This window comes from Mirounga angustirostris, unplaced genomic scaffold (assembly GCF_029215605.1).
Source record: "Mirounga angustirostris isolate CCGP_5_RB_7025 unplaced genomic scaffold, mMirAng1.0.hap1 SCAF_1, whole genome shotgun sequence".
NCBI lineage: Eukaryota > Metazoa > Chordata > Mammalia > Carnivora > Phocidae > Mirounga > Mirounga angustirostris.
Genome location: NW_026991709.1, coordinates 200013476 through 200028549, shown reverse-complemented (window position 1 = coordinate 200028549; position 15074 = coordinate 200013476). Strand labels below are relative to the sequence as shown.

General features: G+C 51.5%; 2 protein-coding genes across 11 annotated transcripts in view; one reads left to right on the top strand and one right to left on the bottom strand.

Moving 5' to 3' along the window:
• CCDC12 (coiled-coil domain containing 12) overlaps positions 1-13141 on the bottom strand; it is a 64989-nt gene extending 51848 nt beyond the window's left edge. For all 6 annotated transcript variants that reach the window (XM_064596951.1, XM_064596950.1, XM_045862567.3 and 3 more), the window contains exons 1-2: positions 13048-13141; positions 8700-8880 (exon numbers count right to left, since the gene is read on the bottom strand). In XM_064596951.1, the coding sequence (XP_064453021.1) occupies positions 8700-8795 (96 nt within the window). In that variant the 5' untranslated portion in view covers positions 8796-8880; positions 13048-13141. The remainder of the gene's footprint in view (positions 1-8699; positions 8881-13047) is intronic.
• Positions 11043-15074, top strand: part of NBEAL2 (neurobeachin like 2) — a 29250-nt gene continuing 25218 nt past the window's right edge. For 4 of the 5 annotated variants that reach the window (XM_045862550.3, XM_064596840.1, XM_045862549.3 and 1 more), the window contains exon 1: positions 11044-11308. In XM_045862550.3, the coding sequence (XP_045718506.1) occupies positions 11258-11308 (51 nt within the window). In that variant the 5' untranslated portion in view covers positions 11044-11257. Of the gene's footprint in view, positions 11309-15074 lie in introns of all 5 variants that reach the window. The other variant, XM_064596860.1, reaches the window with a different exon arrangement.

Sequence of the window (15074 nt, the reverse complement as noted above, 5' to 3'; positions counted from 1 at the left end):
GCACAGCCTGCAAGCTCACAGCCAGAGCCTGCTCCGGAGTTCAGGCGCAACCCCGGAGGGGTGGGGGCAACCACCCACCCTGTCCCAGGGCGCAAAGAGACAGCCCAATCCAGGCTAGATGCTGGCGAAAGCCGACAGCCAAGGGCAAGTGTTTGTGCCAAGTTAACAACCTTTAGGAGCCTCCTCTGGCTGCCGAGAAAGAGGTCAGAACAGGATGAAGTGGCCTCACACTGCCCTGCTGGGCAGCACTGTAGAGAGAGGCCCCAGAGCTTCGTCTACACAGCCTGGGACGGTTCCCCTACTCACCCAGCTTGGAAGTTCTGGATGAGCACCAAGAAATGAGGTTCAAATACAATACAGAAGTGTGGGCGGCTGCCCTCCCCGCTGCAAGGCCGGGCTCCTACAGAACTTGGCCACCAAGCACCCAGCAGCACTTTTAGACCTCACCCCTACCCCAATCACTGCCAACTGCTTGCTGTCAAACCCTCTGGAGCATCCCTGACTGTCCCCTCTGTGCTCACCGAATGTTCCCACCTCCAAGCTGCTCCCCTGGAATATTCCTTTCCAGCTACTTCAATATGTGCTTCCCGGTCCCATCCTCCACGGTGCAGCCCAAATTCCACTCTGCCTTCTCATGAAGCGTCCCCAGGCCCAGCCTGGCTTTCCCAGGAAATGACGGCCAGCAGGACAGTCTAACAGCCTATGTGCTCTTCCCACCTATCATGGGGCTGGCTGACCTCCAGGCATGCTGCACCCTGCAGAGAATCCCCCTCCTCCAGGGGAGTAAGCGTGCGGGAATCCGGAAGTCACTTATGCTCCTTGACCTTGGGCATCCCAGCACCTCGGAACCTCATGGCTTGCGCCCTCACAAATCAGTCAGGTGGGCTGGCGTGGAAGTACCCTGTAAGACTGCCAGCCACACAGCTACAACCGAATGTCACTGTGGAATCAAGTGTGGAAACCTTACAGCCCAGATCTTGTCTCCCCATTTGTCACAATGTCAGGATTGGCTCCTCCAGACTATCACTAAATTGAGTTCAGAGTCCGGTGCGGGGAGGAGAGGAAGCTAACACCATGAGGGAAATCAACCCTGCGCATGAGATCTTCATGTCTCCAGCAAAACCATGTGTGTGGTAGGCATCAGCGAGGGAGGGGCCATCCCCCTGGGGCAGACAGGGACTCTCCAGCAGCAGGGGCAGGCTGAGAAAGTGCTGGACCCTGGAGTCCATCCTGCAGGGGTCTCATCTTCACATCAGACGACAGAGCTAAAAGTGGGGAGCCCCTTCCATCCGAGGGGTGTCTGCCCATAGCAGGCCGGCCTTACTTCCGCTCCAGCCTCCCCACTCATTGGTCTCCCAAGAAACGACTGGGCTGGAAAAGTAACTCGAACTTGAGACCTTTGACTGTCTTTCTCTCAGGCACTGACCCTAACAGAAATATCACTCAGGAGCTACAGAGATTAAATATGACGTGAAAAGCACTCTTATGAGAAAAAACATAACTTGGGCTTCTCCAAAATTAAAAAAAAACTTTTGTGCATCAAAGGACACTACCAAGAGAATGAAAAGACAGCCCACAGAATGGGGAAAAAAATACCCAGATGTCCCCTATTTAATAACAGTTTAATATCCAGAATATACAAAGAATTCAACTATAACTCAACAACAGAAAGACAAACGACCCGATGGAAAAATGGGCAAAGGACATGAGTAAATATTTCTCCAAAGAACATATATGAATGGCAAATAAGCACATGATTTGATGCTCAACAGCACTTATCATCAGGGAAATGCAAATCAAAACCCCACTGAGATACCACTTCACACCTACTAGGATAGCTATAATTTATTTTCTTTTTTTTTTTTTTTAAAGAAAGGCAGACTGCCACATGCAGCACCTCATTTGGATGTGTCTGGAGTCTTAGAAGCTTGACTACCCTACATTCTCCTACAAATGGACCTTGAGAGCTTGTTTGGAGGTTCCAGCAGGGAAGCACAGCTAACTCGTACACCCTCGATGGAAGAATGGTCCTCCTCTATCGGAAAAGGTCATCCTCTTCCAGCAAGCACACAGTTTTGGGAGGGATGCACGTGGAGCGGTGAGGGAGGAAGGAGACACCAGCCTAGCCAGCCAGAAGAGCCCATCAACCCTGCCAATCAATGGCGTGACAGATGTTGCAGCCAGATCGCCCCCCAACACCCTGTAATTTTTTTTTTTTTTTAAGCAGGCTCCATGCCCAGCATGGAGCCCAACGCGGGGTTTGAATTCACAATGCTGAGATCAAGACCTGAGCTGAAATCAAGAGTTGGACGCTTAACCAACTGAGCCACCCAGGCGCCCCCATCCCATAAAAGAAAAATAAGTGTTGGGCAAGGCTGTAGGGGAACTGGAACCCTCGTGCACTGCTGGTGGAGTGGAAAATGTACAGCCACTGTGGCAAACAGTTTGGTGGTTCCTCCAAAAGTTGAACACAGAATTGTTACATGACCCAGCAATTCCATTCTTCCTATATATATATCCAAGGACTCAAATAACACTTGTAAGCCAGTAAGTACACCACCATGCCAACGATCACGTTAGTCACAATAGCCAAAAGGTGTCCATCAACAGAACAGCCACTGCGTAGGGTATATACGTACGACGGGATATTATTTCAGCCTTAAAAAGGAATGAAATTCTCTTACACGCTGTAACGTGAATGAACCCTGAAAACTTATGCTTATGCCAAGTGAAGTAAGCCAAACACAAATGGACCAATATTGTAAGATGCCACTTACATGAGGTACTTGGAATGGCAAACTCCTGGAGACAGAAAGTAGATCAGAGGCTGCAAGGGGCTGGGGTAAGATTAATAGGCAGTCGCTGCTTGATGGGGGTAGAGTTTCTGTTTGAGGTGATGAAAAAGTTTTGGAAATACTGGTGATGGCTGTACAACGTTGTAAACATACTAATGCTACTGACAAATGCTTAGATGGAAAATTTTATGTTGTATGTATTTCATCATTAAAACAAAACAAAACAAAATGGTGGCAAATAAGGGTATCCCCATCCTCATCAGGGGAAAGGAGGACCAGAATCAGGATCCAGAGGGGATTAAGACATGCACATCAGGGCAGACTGGACTTGGGGCCTATACTCTTTTTCCACTGTTGTTTTTTGTTCTGTTTTGTTTTTGAGCATGTAACTCACAAAACCAAAAGGTATCAGAAAGTATACAACTGGTTTATCCAGTTTCTCCCCTACCTTGCATCTGGGCAACCAGTCCAAGTCAGTACATAACGAGTCACCACCTGTTCTCATGGTCTCTCCCAACCTAACACTCACTTGGGATACCTCTGAGCTATGTGACCTTAGGCAAACCACCTCATATTTATTAGCCTCAGTGCTTCCACCTATAAATTAAGCCTCCTCCTTCCTTCTTCTCAGGGTTGCCATCAAGACCTAGATAAGATAAAGCAGGCAGCTGGCATCATTTCCAAAACACTTCCAAAACACTGTGGTCTTGAATAAAGAAAATTAAACCGTTACGAGCTACAGAGAAAAACAGGAGCGCTATGTACTCCCATCTCACTTTCCTTCTTTCCTTTTCTTGCACCTTCTCCAACACTACGTGTGTTGCCTATCTGTCTCTCCAGCTAGCTGCAAGCTGCCTGGGGCAGAGACTTCCATCTGCTTTGTTGTCTGCTACACCTCTAGCGCCTGATGACTGGTGCACAGGACGTACCTAGTACACGTCTACTGAAGGAATGAATTACCAGCTCCAATAACCCATTTTGAACCCAGCCAAACAACACTTCATCACCTGCCACTGATCCACCCACTGACACCACAGCCTGGAAACTGAAGAGTCAACAAAAATTCTAACTTCCCCTTTGCAAGAAAAGGACTCAAGAAAGTAGAAAAATCAGGAGCTCCTGGATAGGAAAGATGCACCAGGAAAGGAAAAGGCTTCCAATGGAGCAAGAATGTGGCTTCACAATAACTCTCCCTTAAGAAGAATGAAAGGAAACCCCAAAGGCCTGTGAACTCTCAATTCCAAGACAGAAGCCATGTGATTTCCGACTGCACATTTTTTAGAAATGAGTTTATGGCCAAGAGCTTTCTGAAGCCAGAAATGTGAAGATTAAACCCAATTAAAGTAGCAATCAATATACCAACAAACTAGAAAATCTAGATGAAATGGGCAAATTCCTAGAAACACACAATGTACCTAAACTGACTCATGAAGAAATAAAAAATGTGAATACATCTATAAATAGTAAGGAAACTGAGTAAGTAATCAAAACCCTCCCAACAAAGAAAAGCCCAGAGCCAGACAGTTTTACTGGTTAATTCTACCAAACATTTAAAGAACAAATAATACCAATTCTTTTCAAACTCTCCCAAAAAACTGAAGAGGAGGGAATACTTCCTAACTCATTTTATGAGTTCAGAATTACCCTGATTCCAAAGCCATACAAACTACAAGAAAAGTACAAACTCATAACCCCCATGAACACAGATGCAAAAATCCTCAACAAAATACTAACAAACTGAATCCAGCAAGGACCAAGGACCTGGGGGAATTTACTCCCGCAATGCAAAAATGGTTCAACATACAAAAACTAATTAACACAATACAATAATAGGATGGGGGGGATCACATGACCATCTCGATTGATGAAGAAAAAGCATTTGACAAAACTCAACTCTCTTTGATATTAGAGTGATATGATAAAAACACTCAACAAACTAGGAATAGAAGGAAACTTCCTCAACATGATAAAGGCCATATTTGAAAACCCCACAGTGAATGTCACACTCAATGGTGAAAGACTGAAAGCTTTTCCATGATAAGGAACAAAACAAGGATGACTGCTTTCACAACTTCTATCCAACATGATACTCAAAGTTCTAGCCAGAGCAATTAGGCAAGAAGAAGAAATAAAAGACATCCAAATTGGAATAGAAATAAAACTGTCTCTGCTCACAGATGATACGATTTTATATGCAGAAATGTTTAGAGTCCATGAAAAAAACTGTTAGAATAACTAACAAATTCAGCAAAGTTCCAGGACTTCGATTTTGTAAATCAACAGACAAATATCAGTTGCATTTCTATATATACTAGCAATGTACAACCTGAACAGGAAATTAAGAAAACAATCTCATTTACAACAGCACCAAAAAGAATAAAGTACTTAGGATACATTTAACCAAGGAGCCAAAGACTTGTACAATGAAAACTAGAGAACACTACTGAAAAAAATTAAAGATTTAAATAAAAATTAACGACTTAAATAAATGGAAAGACATCCTATGCTCATGGTTTGGGAGACTTAATATTGTTAGGATGGCAACACTCCCCAAAATTATTTACAGATTCAGTACAATCCGTATCAAAATCTCAATGGTGTTTTTTGCACAAACAGAAAAATCCATTCTAAAATTCATATGGACTCTCAAGGGGTCCCAAAAAGCCAAAACGATCTTGAAAGAGAACTAAGTCAGAGGATTCACACTTTCTGATTTCAGAACTTACTACAAGCTATAGTAATCAAAACAGTAGGGCAATGGCATAATGACAGACATATAAACCAATATAATAGAATAGTGCCGAAATAAACTCTCACAGGTATGGTCAAATGATTTTCAACAATTCAATAGGGAAAAGACCATTCAATAGGGAAAGGACAGTCAATAGGGAAAGGTCATTCAATAGGGAAGGCCATTCAATACGGAAAGGACAGTCATTTCAACAAATGGTACTGGGAAAGTTGGATATTCGCATGCAAAAGACTGTATTAGACACCTACATTATAGCCTACATAAAAATTAACTCAGAATGCATCAAAGACCTAAATATAAGAGCTAAAAATACAAAACTTTCCTAGAAGAAAACATGGGGGAAAATCTTCAGGATCCAAGGTTTGCTAATGGTTCATTAGGTATGACACCAAAAGCAGGATGAACAAAAGAAAAAATAAATTGGACTTTATCAAAATTAGGAACTTTGTGCATCAAAGGACATTATTGGGAAAGTGAAAAGACAACCTTGGAATTGGGAGAAAATATTTGCAAATCCCGTATCTGATATGGGGTTAATATTCAGAATATATTAAGAACTCCTATAACTCAACAGCAACAAAAGTCAATTAAAAAATGGGCAAAGGGGCACCTGGGTGGGTCAGTTGGTTAAGCCTCGGACTCCTGGTTTTGGCTCAGATCATGATCTCGAGGATTGTGGCTCCATGCTCAGCAGGGACTCTGCTTGAAGATACTCTCCCTCTGCCCCTCCCCCACTTGTGTGTGTGCGCGCACACGAGTGTGAACTCTCTCTCCCCCCCAAATAAATAAATCTTAAAAAAAAAAAAAAAGGCAAAGGACCTGAACAGACATTTCTCCAAAAAAGATATACAAATAGCCACAGGCATATGAGAAGATGCTCAACATCACTCACTAATCACTATGGAAATGCACATCAAAATTACAGTGTGATACCATTTCACACCCGATAGGATGGCTATAATCAACAAAACAGAAAATAACAAGTGTTGACAAGGATGTGGAAAAACTGGAATCCATGTCCACTGCTGCTGGAAACGTACAATGACGCGGCTACTGTGGAAAACAGCATGGCAGTTCCTTCAAAGGTTAAACACAGAACTGCTAATATAATCCAAAAATTCCACTTCTGGGTTCATACCCAACAGAACTGAAAACAGAGACTCAAACAGGTATTTATACATTCATTACTCACAACAGCCAAAATTTAGAAGCAACCCAAAATGAAAAGATAAATGTGGTATAGTACAAAGGAGTATTATCCAGCTTTAAAAAGGAATGAAATTTCACATATGCTACAACATCGATAAACCTTAAAAATGTTATGCTGAGTGAAATAAATCAGTCAAAAAAAGCCAAATACTGTATGATTCTACTTATATAAGATACCTAAAGTAGTCAAATAGAATGGTGGTTGTCAAGGGCAAGGGTGGGAGGGGAATGGGGAGTTATTGTTTAATGGGTACAGAATTTACATTTGGGATGATGAAAAAGCTCTGGACATAGTGGTATAGTTATATAACATTATGAACGTATTTCAAATGGTAAACTTTATGTTACATATATTCTGCCACAATAAAGAAAAAAAACAACCATCAGACCATATTTTCAGCCCACTGAGAGAATCCCTTATTAAAGGCCAGTTCTCCTGATGGCCTGGGCATCCTTCCCATGGCAACGAGCCTTGAGGATGCTATGTTGTCCTTTGTATTCTGACCTCAAGACCAGTCCCAGTAATCTGGGCCCCAAATCCAAGCCAACAGCGCAGGTTGGCTAGCCACTGAAAAGCTGAGGCTTGAGCTTCCCTAGGCCAGGCAGTTTTCGAGCAGAACCGTCTGACAGGGCCAACAAGTTGCCAACAAAAGCAGAAGCCAATCTGGCTAGCTTTCACTCTCTATTACTTCCCCTTTCACTTTCCCATAGGATGGCCATGCAGAAAGGAAACAGGGGCCAGATTGACCAGCCTCTTTAAAGGTGGTAAGTAGGGCGCCTGGGTGGCTCAGTTGGTTAAGCCACTGCTTTCGGCTCAGGTCATGATCCTGGAGTCCCTGGATGGAGTCCCGCATTGGGCTCCCAGCTCGGCAGGGAGCCCGCTTCTCCCTCTGACCCTCCCCCCTCTCATGTGCTCTCTCTCTCTCATTCTCTCCGTCTCAAATAAATAAATAAAATCTTAAAAAAATAAATAAATAAATAAATAAAGGTGGAAAGTTGAGTCCCTGTTTTCCCCCATTCATCGAAGGTCTAGATATTTACTATCCTTTATATTTTGTAGAATTAATAGTTTTTGCTCATCCAACAAGAGCAGAACTGACAAGCTCCACCCTCTGTGGTCTCTAGTGCCCTTTCACAGATGACCCTGTCAGATCTCAAAATAACCCAGTGAGAATTAATATAGAGGGGTTGTTATCCTCCATTGCAGACATGAAGAAACAGGCTCAAGGAGATGAAGTAATTTATCCCAAGTCCCACAGCCCCAAGTGACAGGGCCAGGGTTTGCACACAGGTAATGAACTTCAGAGTTCTCCTTCCTCTTGACTACTCGGACAGATCAAAGAGGTGGAAATGGAATCGGACCATTTTGGTGTCAAACAAAAGCAAGGAAGATGCTTCCAAGTTTGGTAACTAATAGGACTAGGAGGTCCATCCCCAGAGAAGTAGCCTGGGAAGAACTAAGCGCCCTCCTCCTTCCCTGAGGTGCACCCTGACCTAGAAATGGGCCTTTCTTCTGGACTTTTGCCGGCTGGGCGCTCAGAGCACCGTCCCGTACTGCCCTGCCCAAGGCGCGCTGGAGGACAGGGGAGGGTCTGCCAGATGCACTGAATTTCACCAGGTTGGAAGGCCGGCTGGGTCGTGGGGAAAGGGGGTGATTCAGGGCGCTCACTGGCGAAACACCAGATGGTAGGCAAAAAACGCGTAACGCGCTAACCACTGCCCATCCCGCCCCGTGCATGCGCGGCGACGGCACCAGCGCCAAAAGACTCCCAGCCAGCAAGCACACTTGGTGGGCGGGCTCCGACTCCTCGCGCAAGCGCCACCCGCGCGCGCATGCGCGTCCTCAGCAGCTGCCTTTTCCTAGTAGTCCCCTGTCGTCTCGTTCCTGTTCTGTATCCGAACACTGGCTACCTCAGGCACAGTCCTCACTCTGCGTTCCTCACCTTTCGCCCGGTTTTTTCCCGAAGGGCTTTCAGCCGTTCCTTTCGCCGCAACGCCTCCTCCTCTAGCCGGCCCACACCAGCCGCAGTAGCCGCCATCTTGCCCACCCTCCTCTTCTCTCGTCCTGCATCGCGCAGGCCCAGGGAGTAGATGAATCTCTGGCGGCCAATCCAGGGACGAGAACTAGAGAACAGGAAATCGTGAAAGCCAATCAATACTGAGTTGCTATAGGAGGGCCCGCCCTACCTTTCCCAGCAACTCGCCTCGCCTGTTGGGGGAGGGCGCGGCAAAGAAAAAGGCCGTAAGGCTCGATTCGTCCAATGCCAATCAGTGAGAAGGTGCGAGTGGAATCAGACCTGAGTGAAGGAGGATAGAGCGCGTCGATCGCTCTGCTTTTGCCTAAGCAAGCGCCAACCACAGCTCACTTCCCTACGGGCCGCTTGGAATGCGCTTGGCCCAACCTTGTCCCCTTGTCCTGATTCTTCAAGGCCTGAATGCTTGCAAGAAGTCTTCCCTGACCCTCCACTCCGATCCCAGTTTAATAAAAGATCTGCCTTTCTTCCTCTACAGGTACCAGTGACTCCCTGGATGCACTGGTTCATGGGCCCCTAGGCCCTCTGTGTCCACTCTCAGCTCAGATAAAGCCTGTGCGGTGCAGGGCTTGGCTGGATGGCCATTTCCTCCAGGCTCATGGATGATCCCCTCCCACCTCCAAGCCCCCTGAAGCAGCAAAGTACTCTGGGTCAAACTACCTAAACTGGAGAAGAACAAACCCCCAACCTGGGCCCAGTGGGCCCCAGGAATCCCCTGAGCTTAGTTTCTGAGAACTACTGAGAGTTGATTTGGCCTTGACTGCAACAGGTGGCAAGAGTGCACTGCTCGCCGGCAGGGCCTGCCAGGGTCTTCTTTCCTGCGTTAACCAGCATGCCCCGACAACCAGGAGACCACTCTGGCTGAAGTTAAGACCTTCTGACAGGATGTCAAGGTCCCCAAAGCCACACAGAGGCCTCCCTCCCCCCAACACATACCATGACTCATCTCTCAGCAAAGCTGTTTCCTGCTTGGGGCCTCCCTTCCCAGGCTGGTAGCAGGTGGATGCCCACTCCTCCCACTTCCCTTCAGAGGCCCCTGTGCCATAAGACCTCTGTCCAACCCCTCCAAAACGACCCTTTTGACCTCACTAGCCGGGGCCTTTCTGTGCCCTGTTCCCCTGCATCCGGAGGGGTGACTTACCAGAAACTGTACCAGGATCACAGGTAGTACCAGGTAGTAGGTGCTCAGGAAATGTCAGCTCAGAGGTAGGATGGACAGGGCAAGAAAAAAGGCCAGAGTGGAGAGGCTGCCCAAGAAAAAGTCAGGAGGACGGAAAAGGATGGGAATGGGGAAAGAGTCTGTTTTCTCTTGGCCAAGGTCTGAGGGACTCCAGACTCCAGTTCCTCTAACTTATAGTACCTTTCTGGGCTCCACAAACTTCTCCCCAACTCCAACACAGGGCCTGACCCCTGCCCAACACCAGGGGGGCTCCTCACCTCCCAGACAGGCTGGTTGGGGGGGGCAGGGAGAGATGGAGGGGTGATGGTGGCAGTGGGCCAGCAAAGAGTCAGTCAGGCCTCCATCCCCGTCCATGCTGTCCCCAATTACCCAAGTGATTCTCATTTGGCCCATCTGGGCTTCAATTTCTCCATCTGTAAAACTGAGGCATGAGACATCCTCTTGCCTTTATCCTCTTGAGGTTAAGGAAAACAAAAGATGTGAAGACAAATGCTGGGCCCTAGAGTGGATGATGCCTCTACTGGAGCATCTGGGAGGCTTCTTGGAAGAGGGGACCCGTGAGGATTGCCTAAATCTCCCAGGGATCTGCAGGACAGACGAAGGGCACTGCTCTCTGATGTCCCCCATCCTGCTCCACAAACAGTAGGAGCAAAAACGTGGCAGTCGGCCTCTGCATTAAAACGCTTAGAACAGCACCAGGCACGTGGTAAACTCTACAGGTGGCCGCTGGTTGTCGTTACCATTTGTTGAAGGACTCTGGCCATCTGAACGCGGGCCCGCAGCCCCTGCCCCCCCACCTGGCGACGGAGACCCCATCCTTGCACGAAGGGTGGCAAATTCCAGGCAGGCGCACTGTGCAGCGGGCAAGCCTGGAATACCTGACCCCGACCCTCGTCCGGGAGGCTCAGATTGGCCCTTCCCGAGGCGCCGTCGGGGGCGCGGACTGCTGAGGGCGGGACTGCGGGGCGCCCTCCCGGGCCGCCCTGACCTCAAGCCCCTCCTCCCTCCGGGCTCCCCGCCCTTTGCACGGTCCCGGGAGAGGCGGGGCGGTGGTAGCGGCAGCTAAGTGCAGGAAGCCGGGCGGCGGCCGGCCGCGAGGAGGAGGAGCGTGCAGACTTGGGTGGCTCAGCGCGGCGGGGGCCAGTACTACTTCCCCGAGTAGTACCGCGCCGCTCCGCCCCGGAGTGACGCCCTCCGCCCATGGGCCTGGCCGAGGGCAACCGGCGGGCGGCGCGGAGGAGGCGGCGGCGGCAGGTGGCGCGCAGCAGGGCCGGAGCCGGGCCGGGCCATGGCCGCCTCGGAGCGGCTGTACGAGCTGTGGCTGCTCTACTACGCTCAGGTGAGCCCGCCCCGCGCCGCTCCCGCTGTGCCCCCAGCTCCGCGCGCCCCGCGCCCGCTGCACCTGCGCCCCGCGTTCCCGGGGCCGCGTAGATGCGCGCTCGCGCGGGGCGGATTCGGGCCCCGCACACACGTGTGCACCGGCCCCGGCCCGCCGGTGCCTCTGGCGCTTCTACCTGGGGGATGATCCCGGCGGGAGTGCACCTCAGAGAGCCACTCGGGTGGGGACCGCGCAACCTCGGTCGCGCCTGATGAGGAGAGGGGCCCGGATCGAGGCGGCCGGACACCTCCCCCTTTTCCAGGTGGAGAAACTGAGGCTCGGAAAATAAATGAGAGACCTTGTTGGGTTGGGAGGGGCAGGAAGGCTTAGTTTGCATTTGGGCTTGACTCTCCTGTGGGCGCGGCCCTATTGGGTGGTCATGGCCGAAGGGTCTGAGTGGGCTGGGGGCTGGGGGCTGTCAGCAGGCGGGGGGCGGGGAGAGGTAGGGGGCGTCCCTACTTTGGTCCAATTTGAGTCAACTCAGACTACGCCGCATCAGTGCGCTGGCAGTGATGAGCTCCTCCCTGACCCTGAGCCGAGGAGGCCCCTTCCCCACCCCTGGGTAGACCTGGGGGTCCAGCCAGAAGAAAAGATCTGCCTTGGATGCAGGAGGGAGGGAATAGGGCAGGTGAGGTAGGAGGGATGTTTGAAAGGGATGGAGGGAGGCCCTTTCCTCCTGACCTCCCTGTCCTGTCTCAGAGACTACCTCCTGTGGCCTCTGAAGGTGAAGGGAGTGACTCTGACCCAGGTGTCCTGTCAGAGCTGAGAACCTCATGTCCCCCAAACTCTGTGTCTCACGCACATAGGCTCCCACTTTCCTTCTGCTTTCACAGCAGGGAGGCGTCCCAGGGTAACACCCCCCTCCTCTTCACCTAGCTTCGACCTCCCTCCCTGCACCTGCCTGGCATCATGCTCCTGGCTCAGGTGTACCCTGGGCACAATGGACTATTGTGTGCCCCTGATCTCGTCACTGTGGGGAAGTTCATGACTAGATCAGCTGGCCCTCTGTGAAGAGGCTGGCCGGCTGTCTCCTAGGACTGCAGGCTGGGTCTGGGGCCCTAGGGACCTGGAATCCAGGCCATAAGGACTGCGGCTTCTTGAGTCCACTCCGGTGGTGAGAGATCCAGGCCCCTGGTAGGAGGCAGCGTGTGTAGAGTCCCTCTTTGGTGTGACCCAAGGCAAGCTCTTTACACCTCTGAGCCTCTACTTCTCTATCTGTAAATTCGGCACAGCCCTGACCTCAGGGTGGCCTAGACTCTGCAGAGGGGTAGCCCGTCTGGCTTGTCCGGGCCAGAGAAAACTCCTGCTTCCCTGGCCCCACTGGGTCCCCTCACCCAGGCCTCTCTGTCTACATCTCCAAGGGTTGGTCCTTGTGAAGGGAAAAGATTCAGAAGGAAACCCGTCCCTGGCCCTCATGCCTCTGATTGCCCAGATGGCTGTGGGCAGATTCTCAGTCCTCAATTTTTTCACCTGTGACCAGGTGAAGGGGGGCTCGAACCAGGTAATGAGTCCAAGGGATGTTAACGTCAGTGCTGCTGGGGGACTGCGGTCTCCCAGGACTGGACCTCCAGCAGAGCATGGTTGCCTCCTCCTGCCCTCTGCAGCTGAGCTCTGCAAGTGGCCAGCCCCCCTCCCCATTCCCTCAGCAGGGGGTTAGCACTCATTTCGGCTGAGTTCCCTCTCCCCATCCAGCTCCTCACCTCACCAGGGCGGGTCTGGGGCACGGGCCGGCTGGTTGGAGCCCCAGAGGCCTGGGCAGTCAAGGGGCGGCCTAGGGCCTGGCAAACAAATCCAGGATGTGAGTATGAACCGGAAGCTCGGCCAACCTCCCAGCACTGCCTTCCTGCCCACTTGGTCCTGCTCCTGCTCCCGGAACAGGTCGCCACCCCTCCATGCTGGGCTCCCAGGGAGTGGTGGCTATGCTACTTTGAGCCCTGCTAGGGACCTATTGTGTGGGTGTGCTTGGGGGAGGGAGGAAGATAAGGGAAGAGGTTGAACTGATAGAGGGTGTCAAGCGACCCCTGAGTTGGCCAGCCACCCAGCCAGAAGTTTCTCCCAACAACCGTGCCCCTCCCCTCAGCTGAGAGAGCTGACATCAGCTGGCAAACCTGTTTTCCCAGTTGTGGGTCTAGGCCCGCCCAAGGGAGCACCCCCTTTCTGCCCTTCCTTTCTCCTCACAGACCCCAGGTTCAGACCCGCCCGCCCCCCTCCCTCTGTGGGCCCTGCTCAGCTGGGGGCCACAAATGGGGAAGGTGGCTGCAGGTGGCCTCCGAGGGAGGAAGGAGGGCCAGACTGCCCCTGGACATCACTTAGTCTGAGCCCCTCGGGGCCCTGGTGGGGAAACCAAGGCAGGATCATACCAAGGTCATGGGACACGTTTGGGGTAGAGTCCATCAGAGCTCCAACCCGGTCTTCCTCCTGTGTTCCATTGCCCAGGAAAGGTCTAGTCCTGTGGGCAGGAGGCCTCTGGTGGGTCTGCACCCTGGGATGGCACAAACAGTTGCCTCTAGCGTGGAGCCTTCTCTCTCCCGTTTGAGGGGTCTGTTGTCTCCTGTCCCCCTGACCAAGCTGGACCTCAGCTCAGGCAGGTCCCCATTTTCACCCTCACTGTGCTTGCTGCTTGGCAGTTTCCCCACACCCCACATTTCGAGAGGCCCCTTGGGTATCAGCTGAGTGGCTGGATGCAGGACGCAGGCCCCACAGCAGGGACCGGCCGCGCCACAGGAGGCTGGGTTCGGGCCTTGTGGGCAGAGGGGATAGGAAGCCCAGGAGCAAGCACCTGGAGAGGTCAGTTGTCAGGAGGTGGGGGGGGGGGGGGCTGGGCGATGGGCGGGGCTTCCCCAGGGAGGGCTAGGAGCGGGGCAAGGAGAAGAGAACTGGGAGCAGCACCCAGCAGGCTGGCCGCTAGGCAGCATGTAAAAGTTACGCACAGTAACATGCAAACGAGCAGCCCCTCTTTGGGCTGGAGCGAAGTGTTGCTCAACAGCCCCCCAGTGAAAGGGAGTGCTGGGGGACCTGACGCCGGGGGCACTCAGGGCCACAAAGGTAAGGACAGGACAGACATTCAGGTTCCAGGTGGGCAGCCCAGGCTGAACTCTTCAGTTCTGCCATCGAGGACTCAGGGTTCCAGGGAGGTCAGGTCAGAGCTGGAGTTGACCTTGCTCTGCCCACCCCTCCCTGGTCCCTCACCCTGACTGATGAGCTCTGTTGCCTCATGGAAACCTGGTCAGGCCCTCTGCTCCCTCTGGGACCTTAGCTGGTCATATGCCTCCCCGTGCCTCAGTTTACCCTCTTGAAACGGGAAAAAGGGAGGTAGAATAGCCTCCTTAGTGCCTGTACCTCAGAGGAGCAACCAGGGTTTCCTCTTCCCTGCGTTTATTACCAAGGCAACTGAAGGGGGCAGGACTGAGGTGATGGGGAGACTAGCACAGAGCCCAGGCTTGGGGGGGAGGTGCTGGTAATCCCTGGAGTTGTTATGGCAACTGGGGAGCTGATGTGGAAGTGTGGGGTCCCCATGGAAACAGGGTCGGTTACTATGGGGACCCTGGAAGGGAATTCTTGGTTTCCATAGTGCTAGGACAAGGGGAAGGTTAAGCCCTGGGGGGCATTATGGAGACCAGAAGGTCCACCCCTTGCAAGACCCCGTCCCCAGGTAAGGGGGAGAGACTGGCCCAGCCACCTGGGCGCTTGCACCACTGTGACTCAGTTGCCCCTGCCTCTGGCAAAG